The sequence below is a fragment of the Dromiciops gliroides genome, chromosome 4 (assembly GCF_019393635.1).
Source record: "Dromiciops gliroides isolate mDroGli1 chromosome 4, mDroGli1.pri, whole genome shotgun sequence".
NCBI classification, from domain to species: domain Eukaryota; kingdom Metazoa; phylum Chordata; class Mammalia; order Microbiotheria; family Microbiotheriidae; genus Dromiciops; species Dromiciops gliroides.
Window position 1 is genome coordinate 247915990 of NC_057864.1, and position 15374 is coordinate 247931363.

Here is a 15374-nt window from a genome sequence, read left to right on the forward strand (position 1 = left end):
CTGAAGGGCAGAGGTGCCCGGAGCCCTGCAGGATGGAGGGAGAAGGAGACAACTTGGTGAAGGTGTTTAACTTACTGACTGTGTTTGAAGACAGCAGGTATGACTTTGGGGAGGTTACATGTGAAGAGACTGGGCTGGATGTAGATGGTGGGGGTAAGACCACTGGTGTAGGGGATAATTGGACACCTTTTTGGTACCTTTAGAGTTAAGAGGATAATCCTATCATAGATTTAGATCTAGAAAGGACCTCAGAGGCCACCTAGTCTAACCCTAGATGGATGAAGAAACTGAAGCCCAGAGAAAGGAAATGACTTTGCCTAAGATCCCAACAGGTTAGTGTCAGAGACAGAATTTGAACCCAGGTCCCCTGACTCCAGAACCAGAGCTTTTTCCACTGTATCATGTTGCCCCTGTCCTGGGCCCTTTCACCCTGTTCCTCTCATCCCTTAGGAACCTTAGGCTACAACTAGATATCAAATCTATCCAAATGCCAAATGCCAAAAAAAAAGGTGTTCATTAACTTCTGACTTTATGCTCACTTCTCCCCCTACTTGGTGCCTCACTCTGTCTCATAGTCCCCAGCAAACATGTCCCATCCTGGCCCAGTGTAGCATAGAATCCTAGAGGTTCAGGAAAATGGACTTAGGGAATAATAGTACTTATGCAAGAAAGAGACTGTGTGTGTATATGTTTAACCTGAATATGTAATTGTATAAAAGTGATACAAAGAGGCAGCTATGTGGTACAGTGGATAGAGCACTGGACTTGGAATCAGGAAGAATCATCTTCCTGAGTTCAAATCCAGCCTCAGACACTTATGAGCTGTATGACCCTGGGCAAGTCATTTAACTCTCTTGTCATTTGTCTCTTGTCTGGGCAAGTCACTTGACTCAGTTTCTTCATCTGTCAAATAAGCTGGAGAAGGAAATGGCAAATGATCCTACTACCTTTGCCAAGAAAACCCCAAAATGGGGTCATGGAAAGTTGGATATGACTGAAACGACTTAACAATAACAATAACAACGATGTATGATACATGTGCACGTGTGCCTCATGGTGTATAAATATATGGGAGGATTATATGTATAAATGTATATTATACATGAGTGTTTGTGTGCTATGTATATGCTCACTCAAATGGAAACTGCTTAAGTCAGAGTCTGGTCAGTGAAACGTGTGCATGGGGTTGTATAACTCTCCCTAACTGAGCTATAAGCTCATCTCTTAGCCCCTTGATTCCTTCTTCCTGTTCCCTTGCCTCTCCGATCTTGTTCCCTTCTGTCCCCCAAATCACTGCCTGGCTCCTAACTCATCTCCCTTTTCCTCTGCCCACATTCCCGCTTATTCAGTTGGCATCATGATTAGTCATAACCTCTTCCTCCCATGTGTTCTAATCTTGTCATTCTTTTTTTTTTTTGGTGAGGCAATTGGGGTTAAGTGACTTGCCTAGGGTCACACAGCTAGTAAGTGTTAAGTGTCTGAGGTCAGATTTGAACTCAGGTCCTCCTGACTCCAGGGCCAGTGCTCTATCCACTATGCCACCTAGCTGCCCCTCATCTTATTCTTGATCCTTCATCTTTTTTGTTTTTGTTTTTGCTTGTTTTGTTTTGGTTTTTTTAGTAAGGCAATTGGGGTTAAGTGACTTGCCCAGGGTCACACAGCTAGTAAGTGTTAAGTGTCTGAGGCCAGATTTGAACTCAGGTACTCTTGAATCCAGGGCCGGTGCTCTATCCACTGCGCCATTTAGCTGCCCCAATCCTTCATCTTTGAGTGGGTGGGGTGGGGTGAGATAGTGCACAGGGATTGGCCCAGCAGACAGATAAGATGGGGCACCACGTGACAACTCCTAGAGATATGCCATTGTATACTTCATATATTTTGGGATGATAGTGGGATTTTTTTTTTAGTGAGGCAATTGGGGTTAAGTGACGTGCCCAGGGTCACACAGCTAGTAAGTGTTAAGTGTCTGAGGCCAGATTTGAACTCAGGTCCTCCTGACTCCAGGGCTGGTGCTCTATCCACTGTGCCACCTAGCTTGAACTTCTGGCTTCTGACAGTATGAATGAATGAGTAAACAAAAAGACATTTATCAGGAACCAGCTATGTACCAAGCACTCTGATCTAGACAGGGCATAGAGACAGAAGAGCAAGACATCCTCTTCTCTGAAGGAGCTCACATTCTAATGGGGGGGGGGACCTATACAGGAAGGTTCAGCTATAGGATAGATGGAAAGGCCCGTTAGTCCCTAAGGTTCAGCAGCAAGGTGGATGGCAAGACCAGTGGTTCCTCAGGGTACTTCAGCAGGGCAGATGGTAAGGGCTTGAAGTCCAGAGGGTGCAGTAGCAAGACAGATGGTAAGGGCTGGCAGTATGGAGGACGTAGCAAGAGTGTAGATGGATCCACATTCCCCAGCTTGGGAATTTTATCCTGTCTCAGCAGCTGCAGTGTCCATCACCCATCCTGGGAACTTAGGAAGGTTTACCTTAAGACAAAGTGGCTTTCACGTTCTAATTGTATATCCTATGTGAATGACATTCATTCTTTTCAGTTATTCAAAAAAATTTTTTTGCTGGGTACCTACTATATGTCCAGCATTATTTTAGATGCTATGAAGAATACAGAAATGAATAATACACCATCCCTGTCCACAAGGAGCCTGTAACCTAGTGAAAAAGATAATAGAACATGTACCCAAATAGCTATAACATAAGGCAGTATAAGTGTGAAATGAATGAGGATTGAAAAAGATCTTGACAGGCCAAAATTAATCAGATGAATTTTGACAAAGATGCAAGTCTTGCACTTGATTTCTTTTTTTCACAAAAAAAGAGATAATTTTATCACATAAAATTAAAAAGTTTTACATGAATAAAATCAATACAGATAAAAGAAAAAAGGGAGAAATGCCATCAAATGAAAATACTCAAATGAATTTGTAATCTCATCAACTTTGAATATTCCTCCAATTAGCATATCACAGTCATCCACAATTTCCCATCAGGTGCAGCTCTTGTCAATGTGAATTTTTGCACTTGATTTCAAAAAATCATTGCCACAATGACATGACAGGGGAGTTGTGTTAGACAACTCTGTGTGTGTGTGTGTGTGTGTGTGTGTGTGTGTGTGTGTGTGTGTAAAAAGATCTGGAAATTTTAGTGACATACAAACTTAATTTAGGTCAATGATGTAACAGCCATCGAGAAAGCTAAAGCTATATTAGGATGCATAAGGAGAAAATGAGATATTCAGAATAAATGACTGCTTTCTGCTCTTGTCAGGCCATATCTGGAGCATTACATTTGGCTTTGACTATCATATTTTAGGAAGGACATTGACAAATTGGAGAGTGTGCAGAAGAGGGTCCCCAGGATGGTCAGAGTCCAAGGAGTAATGAGAGGAATTGGGTATCTTTGGCAAGGGGAACACAATGGCTATTTTTTTTTCTTGTTTTTTTTTTGGGGGGGGTTTGTGGGGCAATGAGGGTTAAGTAACTTGTCTAGGGTCACACAGATGGTAAGTGTCAAGTGTCTGAGGACAGATTTGAACTCAGGTCCTCCTGAATCCAGGGCTAGTGCTTTATCCACTTCACCACCAAGCTGCCCCCCACAATGGCTGTTTTCAAGTGTTTCAAGGGCTGTCTCATGAAAGGGGGCTTCAGTTTGTCTTTCTTGGCTCCAGAAGGCAGAACTAGCAGCCGTGGTGTGGAAACCGCTGACGGCAGATTTAGGTTAGATAAAAGGGAAAACTTCCTAAAATTAATGCTGCACAGAAGGAAAGTAGACTTCCTCAGTGGCTTCCCCTTAACTATGGGTTTGGGGTTTTCCCCCCCCTTAACTAGAGGTCTTTGAGCACGAGAATTGAATAAGCAGTTTGTCAGATATATTTTAGAGGGTATTCCTGTTTGAGGTACACATTTCAGGAGGAAATTGATATATTCATTCATTAATTTATCGATTAATTAATAAAGAAGAATGTATTAAGAGCCAAGCACTGTGCTCTTGGCACTTTATAAACGCCTCATTTGATCTTCACAACAACCTTGGGAGGTAGGTTCTAAAATCCCCATTTTATATTAAGGAAGCTGAGGCAGACAAAGTGTGTGTGACCAGAGTCACACAAGTGGCGAATGACTGAGGCTGGATTTGAACCTGTCTTCCTGACTCTAGGCCTAGCACTCTATCCACTGAGGTGCCTAGCTGTTCTTCCTTCATAGAATCATGTCCTCATAAATTTCAAGGTGGAGGGGGCAGCTAGGTGGTGCAGTAGATAAACCACTGGCCCTGGATCCAGGAGGACCTGAATTCAAATCCGGCCTCAGACACTTGACACTAGCTGTGTGACCCTGGGCAAGTCACTTAACCCTCATTGCCCCACCAAAATAAATAAATAGATAAAAAATAATAAATTAAACCCTCAAGGTATAAATGGACTTTAAAGGAAACAGCAAGCCACTTCAGTATCTTTGCCAAGAAAACCCCCAAAAGGGGTCACAAAGAGTAGGACACGACTGAAAATGACTGAATGATGATGGCCACAATTGAGATTCCAACCCATTCATTTTATAGACGAGGTCCTAGAGAGCCAAAGTGGATTGCCAAGGCCACAGACACAGTGAGTGGCAGGGTCAGGATTTGCACCTGGGTCCTCTGACTCCAAATCCATTTATCTTTCTGCTGTCTCAACTCTAAGGGATTTCCAACTCTACAGAATGTCTGCTCGGGGACAGGGACCCTGCTTCCAGCTGAGGTCGTAGATTTAGAACTGAACAGAACCTTCGAGGTCATGGGGTCCAATCCTTTTGCTTTACAAATGAGGAAACTGAGGTGCTCTATCCACTGGTGAATCAAATTCTAATGGGTGTACTTCTTCTTCAGGGGTTGGACTAGATGACGTCTAAGGTCCCTCTTAGTTCCAAATCTAAGCTCTCATAACAGTTCTCATAATCCCTGACCCTCTCCAGTTCTCTTTGGGAATTTAGGCTCTGTGGTTATTCAGTCCTTACTGCATCATCATCCTACTCTTTTATTTTTTCTTTTTTTGTGGGGCAATGAGGGTTAAGTGACTTGCCCAGGGTCACACAGCTAGTAAGTGTCAAGTGTCTGAGGCCAGATTTGAACTCGGGACCTCCTGAATCCAGGGCTGGTGCTTTATCCACTGCACCACCTAGCTGCCCCCATTATCCTACTCTTAATAAGCCCCCATCTCTGGGTGCCCAGGAACCAAATCTGTGTCTTTTCTCACAAAAGTGTTAGAATTGGAATCTTCCATCAGGATAACCCCTGCAGGCAGAACTAACCCCTTGAAATGTGGGGGTGGGGAGGGGGTTGGAGAAGCTTCCTGACTCTATTTGGTGGGAAGGGTAGTACTTCCTTAGAAGATCTGCATGCCTTTGTGCTCCATAGCTCTTAGTTTCTTGGGGGAAGGGATGGAGACAGGAGGAAACAGAAGCTCGATTGGGGTTTTTTGGGGGGAGAAATGCAGAAGCAGAAACTGAGACAAAATATAGAACAGAAAACGGTCACAGTGTGTATAGACACAGCCAACAGAGAGCCCGTATCTTGCTGGAAGAGCTGTGATTCTGATAGCCAAGAAAGCTGGATCACAACTCTAGAGTTAAAAAGTACACAAGAGGTCATCCAGTCCAACTCCTTTATCTTACATACGAGGAAACCACCAAAGCCCAGAGAGGCCTTGCCCTAAATCACATAAGTGGTAAATGGCAGAGGTGGGATTTGAACTCAAGTCCTCAGGCTCTAAATCCAGGGCTTAGGTCATCAAGGAGTTTGGGGTAGTGGAAAGATCATATGACTAAGAGACAAGAGAACCAAGAGACAGTAGAGAGAACATTGGACTGGGGTCAGAGGACTTTGGCTCTAATCTCAGCTCTGTCACTAACTTGCTAATATCTATATTTTACAGCTGAGGAAACTGAGGCAGACAAAAGTTAAGTGACCTGTCCAGGGTCACACATCTAAGCGAGTGTCTGAAACCAGATTTGTACTCAGCTCTTCCTGACTCCAGGACCAGTGCTCTTTCCACTGAGCCATCTAGCTAATTCTTCCAAACCCATAGTCTATTATACAGAAGGGAAAGGGATACTTTTTTTTTTTTAGTGAGGCAATTGGGGTTAAGTGACTTGCCCAGGGTCACACAGCTAGTAAGTGTTAAGTGTCTGAGGCCGGATTTGAACTCAGGTACTCCTGACTCCAGGGCTGGTGCTTTATCCACTGCGCCACCTAGCCGCCCCAAGGGATACATTTTAAAAAATTTTTTATAATAAATGTAGCAAACATCAACCAACATGAACTTTTCAATGCACAAAGAAAAACAGAAAATAAGAATTGTATGTGGAACTCTGAACTTCTATTATGTAATCTGGGTTGCTTTTTAAAAATGTGTCATGTTTAACTCCACAGTAACAAAATTGCCTGACTTGCCTGGTCCCTTTCTGGACTTGCTTTCATTCTCTTTCATGTATTTGAAAACAAACCATTTCATTGACACTGTTTTCTTTCTTTTGGTCTTTTGGTCTTTTTGTATCACAATTACCCCCACCCACAACCACACTCCCCCCTTCATACTTCCTCTTCTCCCCGCTCCCTGACAAAGTAAAAGCCTTCTTTTGTAACAAACAAACACAGTCAATACAACCAACAGACACATTGGCCATATTGAAAAATGTGTATCTCTGGTCCTTCACAAGGTACATTTTGTCATTTCTGCTGCCAACCATGATCATTCGAATTACAGTGCAGTGCCCCAGTGCATTTTTGTAGTTGTTATTGTTATTTCCATTTACATGATGTTATAGTCATTGTGTGTGATGTGCCTATGGTCCTATTTATTTCATTTTTCATCAGTTCACCTAAGTCTTCATGGGATGCCTTGAGAGGGGTTGGGATACCCCTTCTTGGAGATAATCAGAGACAGGATAACCACTTATTATAGCATGAATTTCTTTTCCCATATGTGTTTGTAAGGTACAGGGGTATGTTGATAACTGTTTAACAACTGGTTCTTTGAAAAATACAAATATGAGTCATTGAAAATTTAACAATTCGCTACAGCACACTCCCTGGGCACACACACACACATATATGTATACCCCAACGACATATATGTACATGCTGGCTGGTATAAATATATACATACATACACACATACATATGCATATCATCTCAACATTTACATATTTAGATTATAGCATCCTATCTATCCATGATCCTTCCAGGTTATATCTATCCATGCCACCTGTGAACTGCTTCCATATATAAATCTATCTATGTATGTATATATATATAATTATATACAAATTATAAATACATTTATACTATAATATATAAAATATTTAAATGTTTATTATACATGCTATGTACTATATCATTCTTTATTATCTATAATATACAAAATATAGAAGTATATTTATATGGATAGACTTGGCCTATCTTTGTAGGAAGTGGGAGGACATTGTTCACACTGACAGTCAGTTAGCTGGGAGGAAGGTATAGGCAAAGTTCAGGACTACTAAGACTGGGAAATCTCTCCTCTAGTCTCCAAGAAAGGTATACAGTTAGAATTATATCTATGCACCAGCTATCAAATATTTCTGATCCAGAGGGAGGATGGATTCAGGACAAAAGCAAAACAAAAAACAATTTTTTTTAGGTTATCTCCTCCATTCACATAGGAACTTCTTGAGGACAAGGACTATTTATTTGCCTAGCTTAACACAGTGCCTGGTGCATAGTAAATCTTTAATAAATGCTTGTAGATTGATGGACCAATTAATTGCAAGTCATATGCAGTCATCCATCCAACTATGTCATAAGTTGTACCATAGGCATTCTTCATCCACTTGGTTTTTCCTGGTTGGATAGTTAGGTCAAATTTTTGAATGATTCCAGATCTTATTTAGGAAGCTCTGCAATATTCCAGTTCTCTTGGTCACCTTCTTAAAAATAACAATAGAGTCCAATAACTTTTTCTAGGACTTGATACCCTCTCATCTTTCAGCTACCTTGACAATCAGTCCCTGAACTTTCTTGTGTGAGAAAATTATTACCAGGGGCCACCCCTGCTGAGAGAGCCTGGCTGACCTTTCTAAGGTCAGCCCAGCATCAGGAAGTTACCTCACAAAGCCTTATTCTGAACTCTGACCTCAGCACGGTCTATTCATGAACCACCTTCAAGTCATGTCAATCAATGAACTTGAATGCTACCAGCCAATTAGCTTGGAGCAGTGTGTAGGGACTGCTGTCTTCTGACCCGCAGGGAGTTTCCACTCTCACCGGCAGAGGGACTTCCTTTTGGTGTCCTGTGACTCGTGGGTGAAGGTGGCTTTTTCTCCTCTCTCTCCTGTAGATCTTAGCTAGGATTTCTTATCTTTCAGAGACACGTGTTCTCTCTTTACTAACATCTAATATACTTTAATAAATGTTTAATGCCCAAAAACTGGTGCTAAAGCTTCTAATTTTAAGTAAACCCTAGATAGTTTTCCCTACACTTGGTGGGGTTTTTTGTTTGTTTGTTTTGCAGGGCAATGAGGGTTAAGTAACTTGCCCAGGGTCACACAGCTAGTAAGTGTCAAGTGTCTGATTCCAGATTTGAACTCAGGTCCTACTGAATCCAGGGCATGTGCTTTATTCACTGCGCCACCTAGCCCCTTTCCCTACCCTTGGGACAGAAAATAGACCACCACACATTTAGTTTACCTTGTCACACTTGTCTTATCTCCAATAAAGGCCATTTCCAAAGGACACATAGTCTAGTCTAGTTGCTTTTCCCATCTTTGTTAAGTCCTTAATAAGTATGTGTTGAATTGGATTTAACCCAGATCTTCCAACTCTTAAGTCTAGGACTCTTTCCATACAGCACCACATTGCCTTCATTTTAAGCACAAAAATGTACCCAAGTCCATTGAGAATGATATGTAGTCACCCAGGTTTGGATACAACTTTCTTGCCTGAGAGCCCAGCAGGAATAGGCCCCTTGAGTCAGAAAGACTCTGGCTCCCCTGGCCAGTGCCCCCCTTTAATTCAATTCAGTTTCAAATGTAATGAGTCACTTTATTAAATGGTCATGGTATGTGCTCTGCTAAACAAACACTAGTAGGAGACTAGCTTGGCACAAGTTCCCAGATAGACTTGATAAGCTTTCAAGGTGGTAAGCCTTGGTTTAGGACTTTGATTGTATCTTATTTTGGAGGGAATGGACATGCCCAAAGACATCTCCATCTCTCTCTCTCTCTCTCTCTCTCTCTCTCTCTCTCTCTCTCTCTCTCTCTTTTTCCCTCTCTCTCCCTCATCTCTGTCTCTGTCTCTCTCAAACAGAGGAAAGAAAGGAACATAAGTGAAAGGAAAGACAAAAAGAGAAAGAAAGAGAAAAGAGAGACAAAGAGAAAGAATGAGAGGGGGAGAGTGAGAAAAAGAGAAGAGAGAGGGGGAGAAAGAAAAAGGAGAGTGAGAGGAGAGAAAGAAAGGGGGGAAAGAGGGGGAGAGGGAGAAAGTAAAAGAAGAGAGACAGATACAGAGACAGAGTACAGACTGGAGCTGTCTGAGCCAAGGGCATATATGGGAGTTGACCCTATCATGTTCATTGTTCTCTGTGGCTGGCAATTATTTTGTTTTGTTTTGTTGTTTTTGGTGAGGCAATTGGGGTTAAGTGACTTGCCTAGGGTCACACAGCTAGTAAGTGTTAAGTGTCTGAGGCCAGATTTGAACTCAGGTCCTCCTGACTCCAGGGTCGGTGCTCTATGCACTGCGCCACCTAGCTGCCCCTTGTGTCTGGCAATTCTAAAGACTGATGAGAGATGATTTCCATCCCACCCCCAAATAATTCTCTCTCCTATTTTGAGCTGAGATCTCTCTGCCAGCTGGAGAGATTATTACTCTGGGATATTTCTATCTGCATGCATGCATGTGTGTCTATGTGCATTTTAATCTATGGAATCTGTGTTTGGTAAATTATTTTAATCTCTAATCACCATTTGTGGTGGTCTTTAGCGTAACCAGTATTTGGTGGTAAGAAGCCAAGTTGGTGAATGTAAACTAAGGGCTACCTCCCTTCCTTCAGAGTGACCAGAGAAAAAGAGGAGTGTTAAAAAAAAGTTTAACACTATTTAATGGTTCTGAAATTAATGGTTTCTGTTGTAAATATGCTAGAATGTGGAATTGTATATAGAGCTGGTTTAGTAACTCAGCACTTTTAAATGAAGGACAAACTGAGACTGCTAATCTTAGCCTACTGTCTTACTGATTTACTTGCCCAAGGTCACACAGCTATTAAGTGTGAGGTCACATTTGAACTCAGAACCTTAGGCAAGTCACTTCATCCTGTTTGCCTCAGTTTCCTCATCTGTCAAATGAGCTGGAGAAGGAAATGGCAAACCACCACTCCAGTATCTCTGCCAAGAAAACCCCAAATGGGGTCATGGAGAGTCAGACACGACTGAAACAATGCAACAAATACCCAAAGGGTCATGGGAGGTGCATGGCGGGTATAAGTAAGGCTGCAAGACATTTCCAATGAAGAATTCTGCTTTAATAGTGATGTGTAGGACATCATCAAAGAACTGGGTGACCAGAATATAGTGTGGTCTGGTCACAGAGAGAGAATGAGGATGGACTGTATCCTCTACCAGAATTCACTCAGGACATCTCCAGCAAGAGCCTCCAGAACACCAGGTAGGTCTTTCATCCTGGAGAAGATCCTTTTACAGGATGGCACAGAGAAGATTCACACTGAATGAGCAGGCATCATAGATAGGTTATGATCTGCATTGTGGAAAAGCCCACGTAGATGAGATCACAGTTCCATTAAAATATCAAAGATACTATGGGTTGGGTTTACAAAGACAAAAATAAAATCATCCCAGCCCCCAAGAAGCTCATTTTCCACTGGGGAAATCCAACATGTAAAAATTAAAAGGGGCAGCTAAGTGGCACAGTGGATAAAACATTGGCCCTCGATTCAGGAGGACCTGAGTTCAAATTCAACTTCAGACACTTGACACTTATTAGCTGTATGACCCTGGGCAAGTCACTTAACCCTCATTGTCCCACTATACACACACACATACATATATATATATATAAAGATAATTTGAGGGAGGAGGAAGCATCAACAGCTAGAGACTTCAGGAAAGGCTCTCTACTGGAAGTAACACCTCCTTGAAGGTTTCATTCTAATAGAGAATAGAAATTGAAAACTAAATTGAAAAATTAAATTGAAAACCTGGAAAGATAGACTGCAGCCAAATCAAAAAGGGCTTTAAATGCCTTTTAGAGATGTTGATATTTTGTTTGTTTGTTTTTTGTGGGGCAATGGGGGTTAAGTGACTTGTTAAATGCCTTTTACAAGGTAAGGAGCTTGGATTTTGTTCTAGAGACAATAGGGAGTCACTAAAGATTCTTGAGCAGGAGAGTAACATTTAGAGAGGGGGGATGCTGGAAGCAGGGAGACCAATTAGGAAGCTATTGCAATAGTCCAAGTGAGAGGTGAGGAGGGCCTGAACTGGGGTGGTAGCCACATAAATGGGGACAAAGGGACAAAAGTGTGAGATATTGATACCAAATTGGCAAGCCTTTGCTGCTGTCACTAAGCAGCCTCACTGACCTTGAGGACATCCCTTATATATGTTTTTGTTTTTGTTTTTTTTGTTTTTTTAATTTTTTTAATGAGGCAATTGGGGTTAAGTGACTTGCCCAGGGTCACACAGCTAGTAAGGGTTAAGTGTCTGAGGCCGGATTTGAACTCAGGTACTCCTGACTCCAGGGCCGGTGCTCTATCCACTGCGCCATCTAGCTGCCCCCATCCCTTATATATGAGTGTATAAGAGGCAACATGATGTGGTGCTCTTGTGACTGAGTCCTGGAGCCAGGTGAGAGCTGGGTTCAAATACTGACTGACATTTTATTAGTCACATGATCATTACTTTCCTCCTCTGTAACAATGATACCTCAGAAAGCTGTGGCTAGGAAAGTACTAGGTAAATTGTAAAGGACTATCAAAATGTGACCTGGCACTATTATTATATCTAGATAGGGCTTGTTTAATTTCCTGATAATTTAAAAATATTGCAAGCCAAGAAACAAAGTCACACTATGTAGATCAATTTCAGGAGAAGAAGGGAAGCTGAACAGCTTCTCCATCCCATCCCTCCCTCTTTCTCCATTTATTCCCCCTCTAGGTTGGGAATGAAACATCTCTCAGATGTAAATCACTAGCCTCAGCAGAAGAGTTCTCTCTCCCTCTCCCTCTCTCTTTCCACTCTCAGTCTTTCTTCTCTATCCACTCTCTGTCTCTCTTTCCCTGTCTCCCTCTCTTTTTCTCCTTTCTCATTCTCTCTTTCACACTGTTTCTCTCATTCTCTCTCTTTCTCATTCTCTTATTCTTGATCTTTTTTGTCTTATTTTCTTCCCCATATTCTCCTCTCTTCCTCTTCTCTTCCTTCTCCTCTCTGTCATTCTCTTTAGCATTGTTCTTTCTCATTTTCTCATTCTCTTTTTTCTCAGTCTCTTCCCCCCTCTCAGTCTCTCTTATTCTCTTTCTCTATCTCCTCCTCTCTCCTTTTCTCTTTCACATTGTTCTCTCTCATTCTCTCTCTTCCAATCTTTTTCTCATTCTCTCACTCACATTGTTCTCTCTCTGGGTCTAATTGATCACTGGGCATTTAAAAGGCCTCTCCCTTTAAATTGAAAGGATTGAAGCCATTGAGTCCACAAGCATTTATTAAACACCTATTAGGGTGGGCAACTAGGTGACGCAGTGGATAAAACATTGGCCCTGGATTCAGGAGGACCTGAGTTCAAATCCGACCTCAGACATTTGACACTTACTAGCTGTGTGACCCTGAGCAAGTCACTTAACCCTCATTGCCCCACAAAAAACACAAAAAAACCCACCTATTAGAGGTTGAACACGAAGAGCAATCCTTTCCTTATTCATTATCCATAGTCTTTTATATGGGCCCAAGAGGTGGATGTGGTGGGAATTCATAGGCTAGTTGAGAAATCTCTATGGCTACCTGTTGAGGACACTTGTGTCCACACGTGCATGTGAAGATGTGAACAACTTGTTTTTTGTTTGGTTGGTTTTTTGTTATGTGAACAAGTTTTACAACCACGTGAATGTGCACAAGATTTTGCTTCTGAGTGTGCAAAGACCTAGATGTGTTTGCAAAGACTATATAAGATTCTGTGTGAGTGCACAAGTCCTTCTGTATAAGTGTGAGTTTAAATAAGGAAGTAGGTTGTTCCTTCCTCAAAGAAAAGAATCACAAAGTCCATTTTGACTCATGTTCAAAAGCTGAAGTTGAGAAAGAGCGACCTGGGGACAGGAGCGGCACGTGTGTTGGAGGTAGTAGAACACTTGTTTTCACTTCTGCCTTATCATAAATGGGACGGCTGCATTCAATGGCTTCTGAGGTCTCTTCTCAGTTCTAAACCTCTGAAACTGTTAGCTCCTTCCTTTATTCTCTCTCTCCCTAGACTGGGAGCTGGAAACTCAAAGAAGGGTGAGAATGGCAGTCAAATCTTGGAATGGGTCTGTGGAGGTGGGAAGGGGAGTATGTGGGCCCTTTACTCCAACCTTCAGCTCACCACCAGCTGCTTAACTGGTCCTTCCCATGTGAATACACCTGTTTACTTCCTTAAAACACAGGGATCTGAAACAATTTAGTTAGGAAGGGCTTTGGAAACCATCTAGTCTAAAATGTAAAAGCAACATTTTGTGGTTGTGTGTCTTATAACCAGCACCTCCAAAAAGCAGCAAGCCAAGGAGAGACCTTCCAAAAGCTGCCCTGCCTCCACCAGGGTGGGCCAGTTCACACCATTCTCTCCAGGCCTCCTTGGGACCCCAGGTGCTGAGACCAAAGACCCCGACTCTGAGCAAGAGCAGCACAGCCCCATGTCCAAGAAACTCCAGACTCTTATGGAGCCCTTGTTTGATATGACTTCGGAGCCCTGGGAAGGTGAGAGCCTGGAAGACAGATGGGGACCTCGCCACAGGCCAGTCAGCACCAGATTACTGAGTTCCCTGAAGAATAAGATCTCTGGAGGAGGCTGGAGGAAATCATGCGAAGCTACAGTAAACACCAGGAAGCAGGTTCGTAACTGCTGATGCTGGGGAAAGGGAGGTGACTTTGCAGTCCATCACCCCTTACCCACTTGTTATCACACCTTTAAAGAGTGTGAACAGCTGGGGTCTGGACTCATGGGGAAGTGAGCAGCCCTCTAAGAGAGAGTTGTCTGATCATCAAAGGTAGCATTTGGGCAGTTAGAATGCTGAGGTTCTTTCCTGAGTTTCTCCCCATCTCCTTCTGTGAACTGGGATCCCTCCACATGTGGAGACTCTGTTTCCTGTTTCTTCCTTTCCAAGGAGGCAATATGATGATACAGTGGAAAATGCCTTCAATTGGGAGGTAGGAGGACTGGGTTCTAGCTCTGACTTTTCCATTGACTAAGATGACCCTGGGTAAATAATTTTATTTACCTGGGATTCAGTGTCCCTACCTATAAAATGGGCATAACACTGGTCTCATAAGGATGTCTAAAGTTCAGATGAGATAATATATGTATGTAAAAGTACATTGGCAAAAACCAAACCAAACCAAACCAAAGTGGGGGGGGGGGGCAGCTATGTGACATAGTAGATATAGCACCAGCCCTGGATTCAGGAGGACCTGAGTTCAAATCTGACTTCAGACACTTGACACTTACTAGCTGTGTGACCCTGGGCAAGTCACTTAACCCTCATTACCCTGCAAAAACAAAACAAAACAAAAGTACTTTGGAAAGTATAATATGTTTCAAATATGAAACATTTTTATTAGTAACATTATTACTTATCATGATGAATTAGTATTAGTATATTACCAGTATAATAATGTGAAAATTATGAGTAAGGAATTTATTAGTGATAATAACAAAAATTGTTGGCAGAGTGAGGGGGTGACAATAAAAGCCCAGGCTGAACCGAAGTTGGCTGCCTCAATAACATTCAATAACATTAATTAGCATTTATATAGCACCTTAAGGGTTACAAAGTGCTACATTATGAATGTTATCTCATTTGGTCCTCACAACACCTAGGGAGGTAGGTGCTATTATTATTCCCATTTTTCAGATGAGGAAACTGAGGTAGAGAAACGTTAAGTGACTTGCCCAATTTGTATCTGAGACAGGATTTGAACTCAAGTCTTCCTGACTACTAGGTAGTGTACCTAGTTCTCTCAACAAATATATGATAAGTGCCTACTTATGTAAAGCCATGGGGAGACAAGACAAAAACTAAAAACAATTCTTGCCCTCAGGGGGTTTACATTCTACTGGGAGGTGCAACACGTGAACAAAGAAGTAAATACAATATCATTTGA

General features: G+C 42.2%; 1 protein-coding gene across 1 annotated transcript in view; it reads left to right on the forward strand.

Annotated features, from left to right (window-relative positions):
- Positions 1 to 15374, forward strand: part of LOC122754977 (FYVE, RhoGEF and PH domain-containing protein 2-like) — a 20941-nt gene continuing 5567 nt past the window's right edge. Inside the window, exons 1-2 of the mRNA XM_044003399.1 lie at positions 1 to 97; positions 13842 to 14104. Coding sequence (XP_043859334.1) covers positions 13907 to 14104 — 198 coding nt within the window. The 5' untranslated portion in view covers positions 1 to 97; positions 13842 to 13906. The remainder of the gene's footprint in view (positions 98 to 13841; positions 14105 to 15374) is intronic.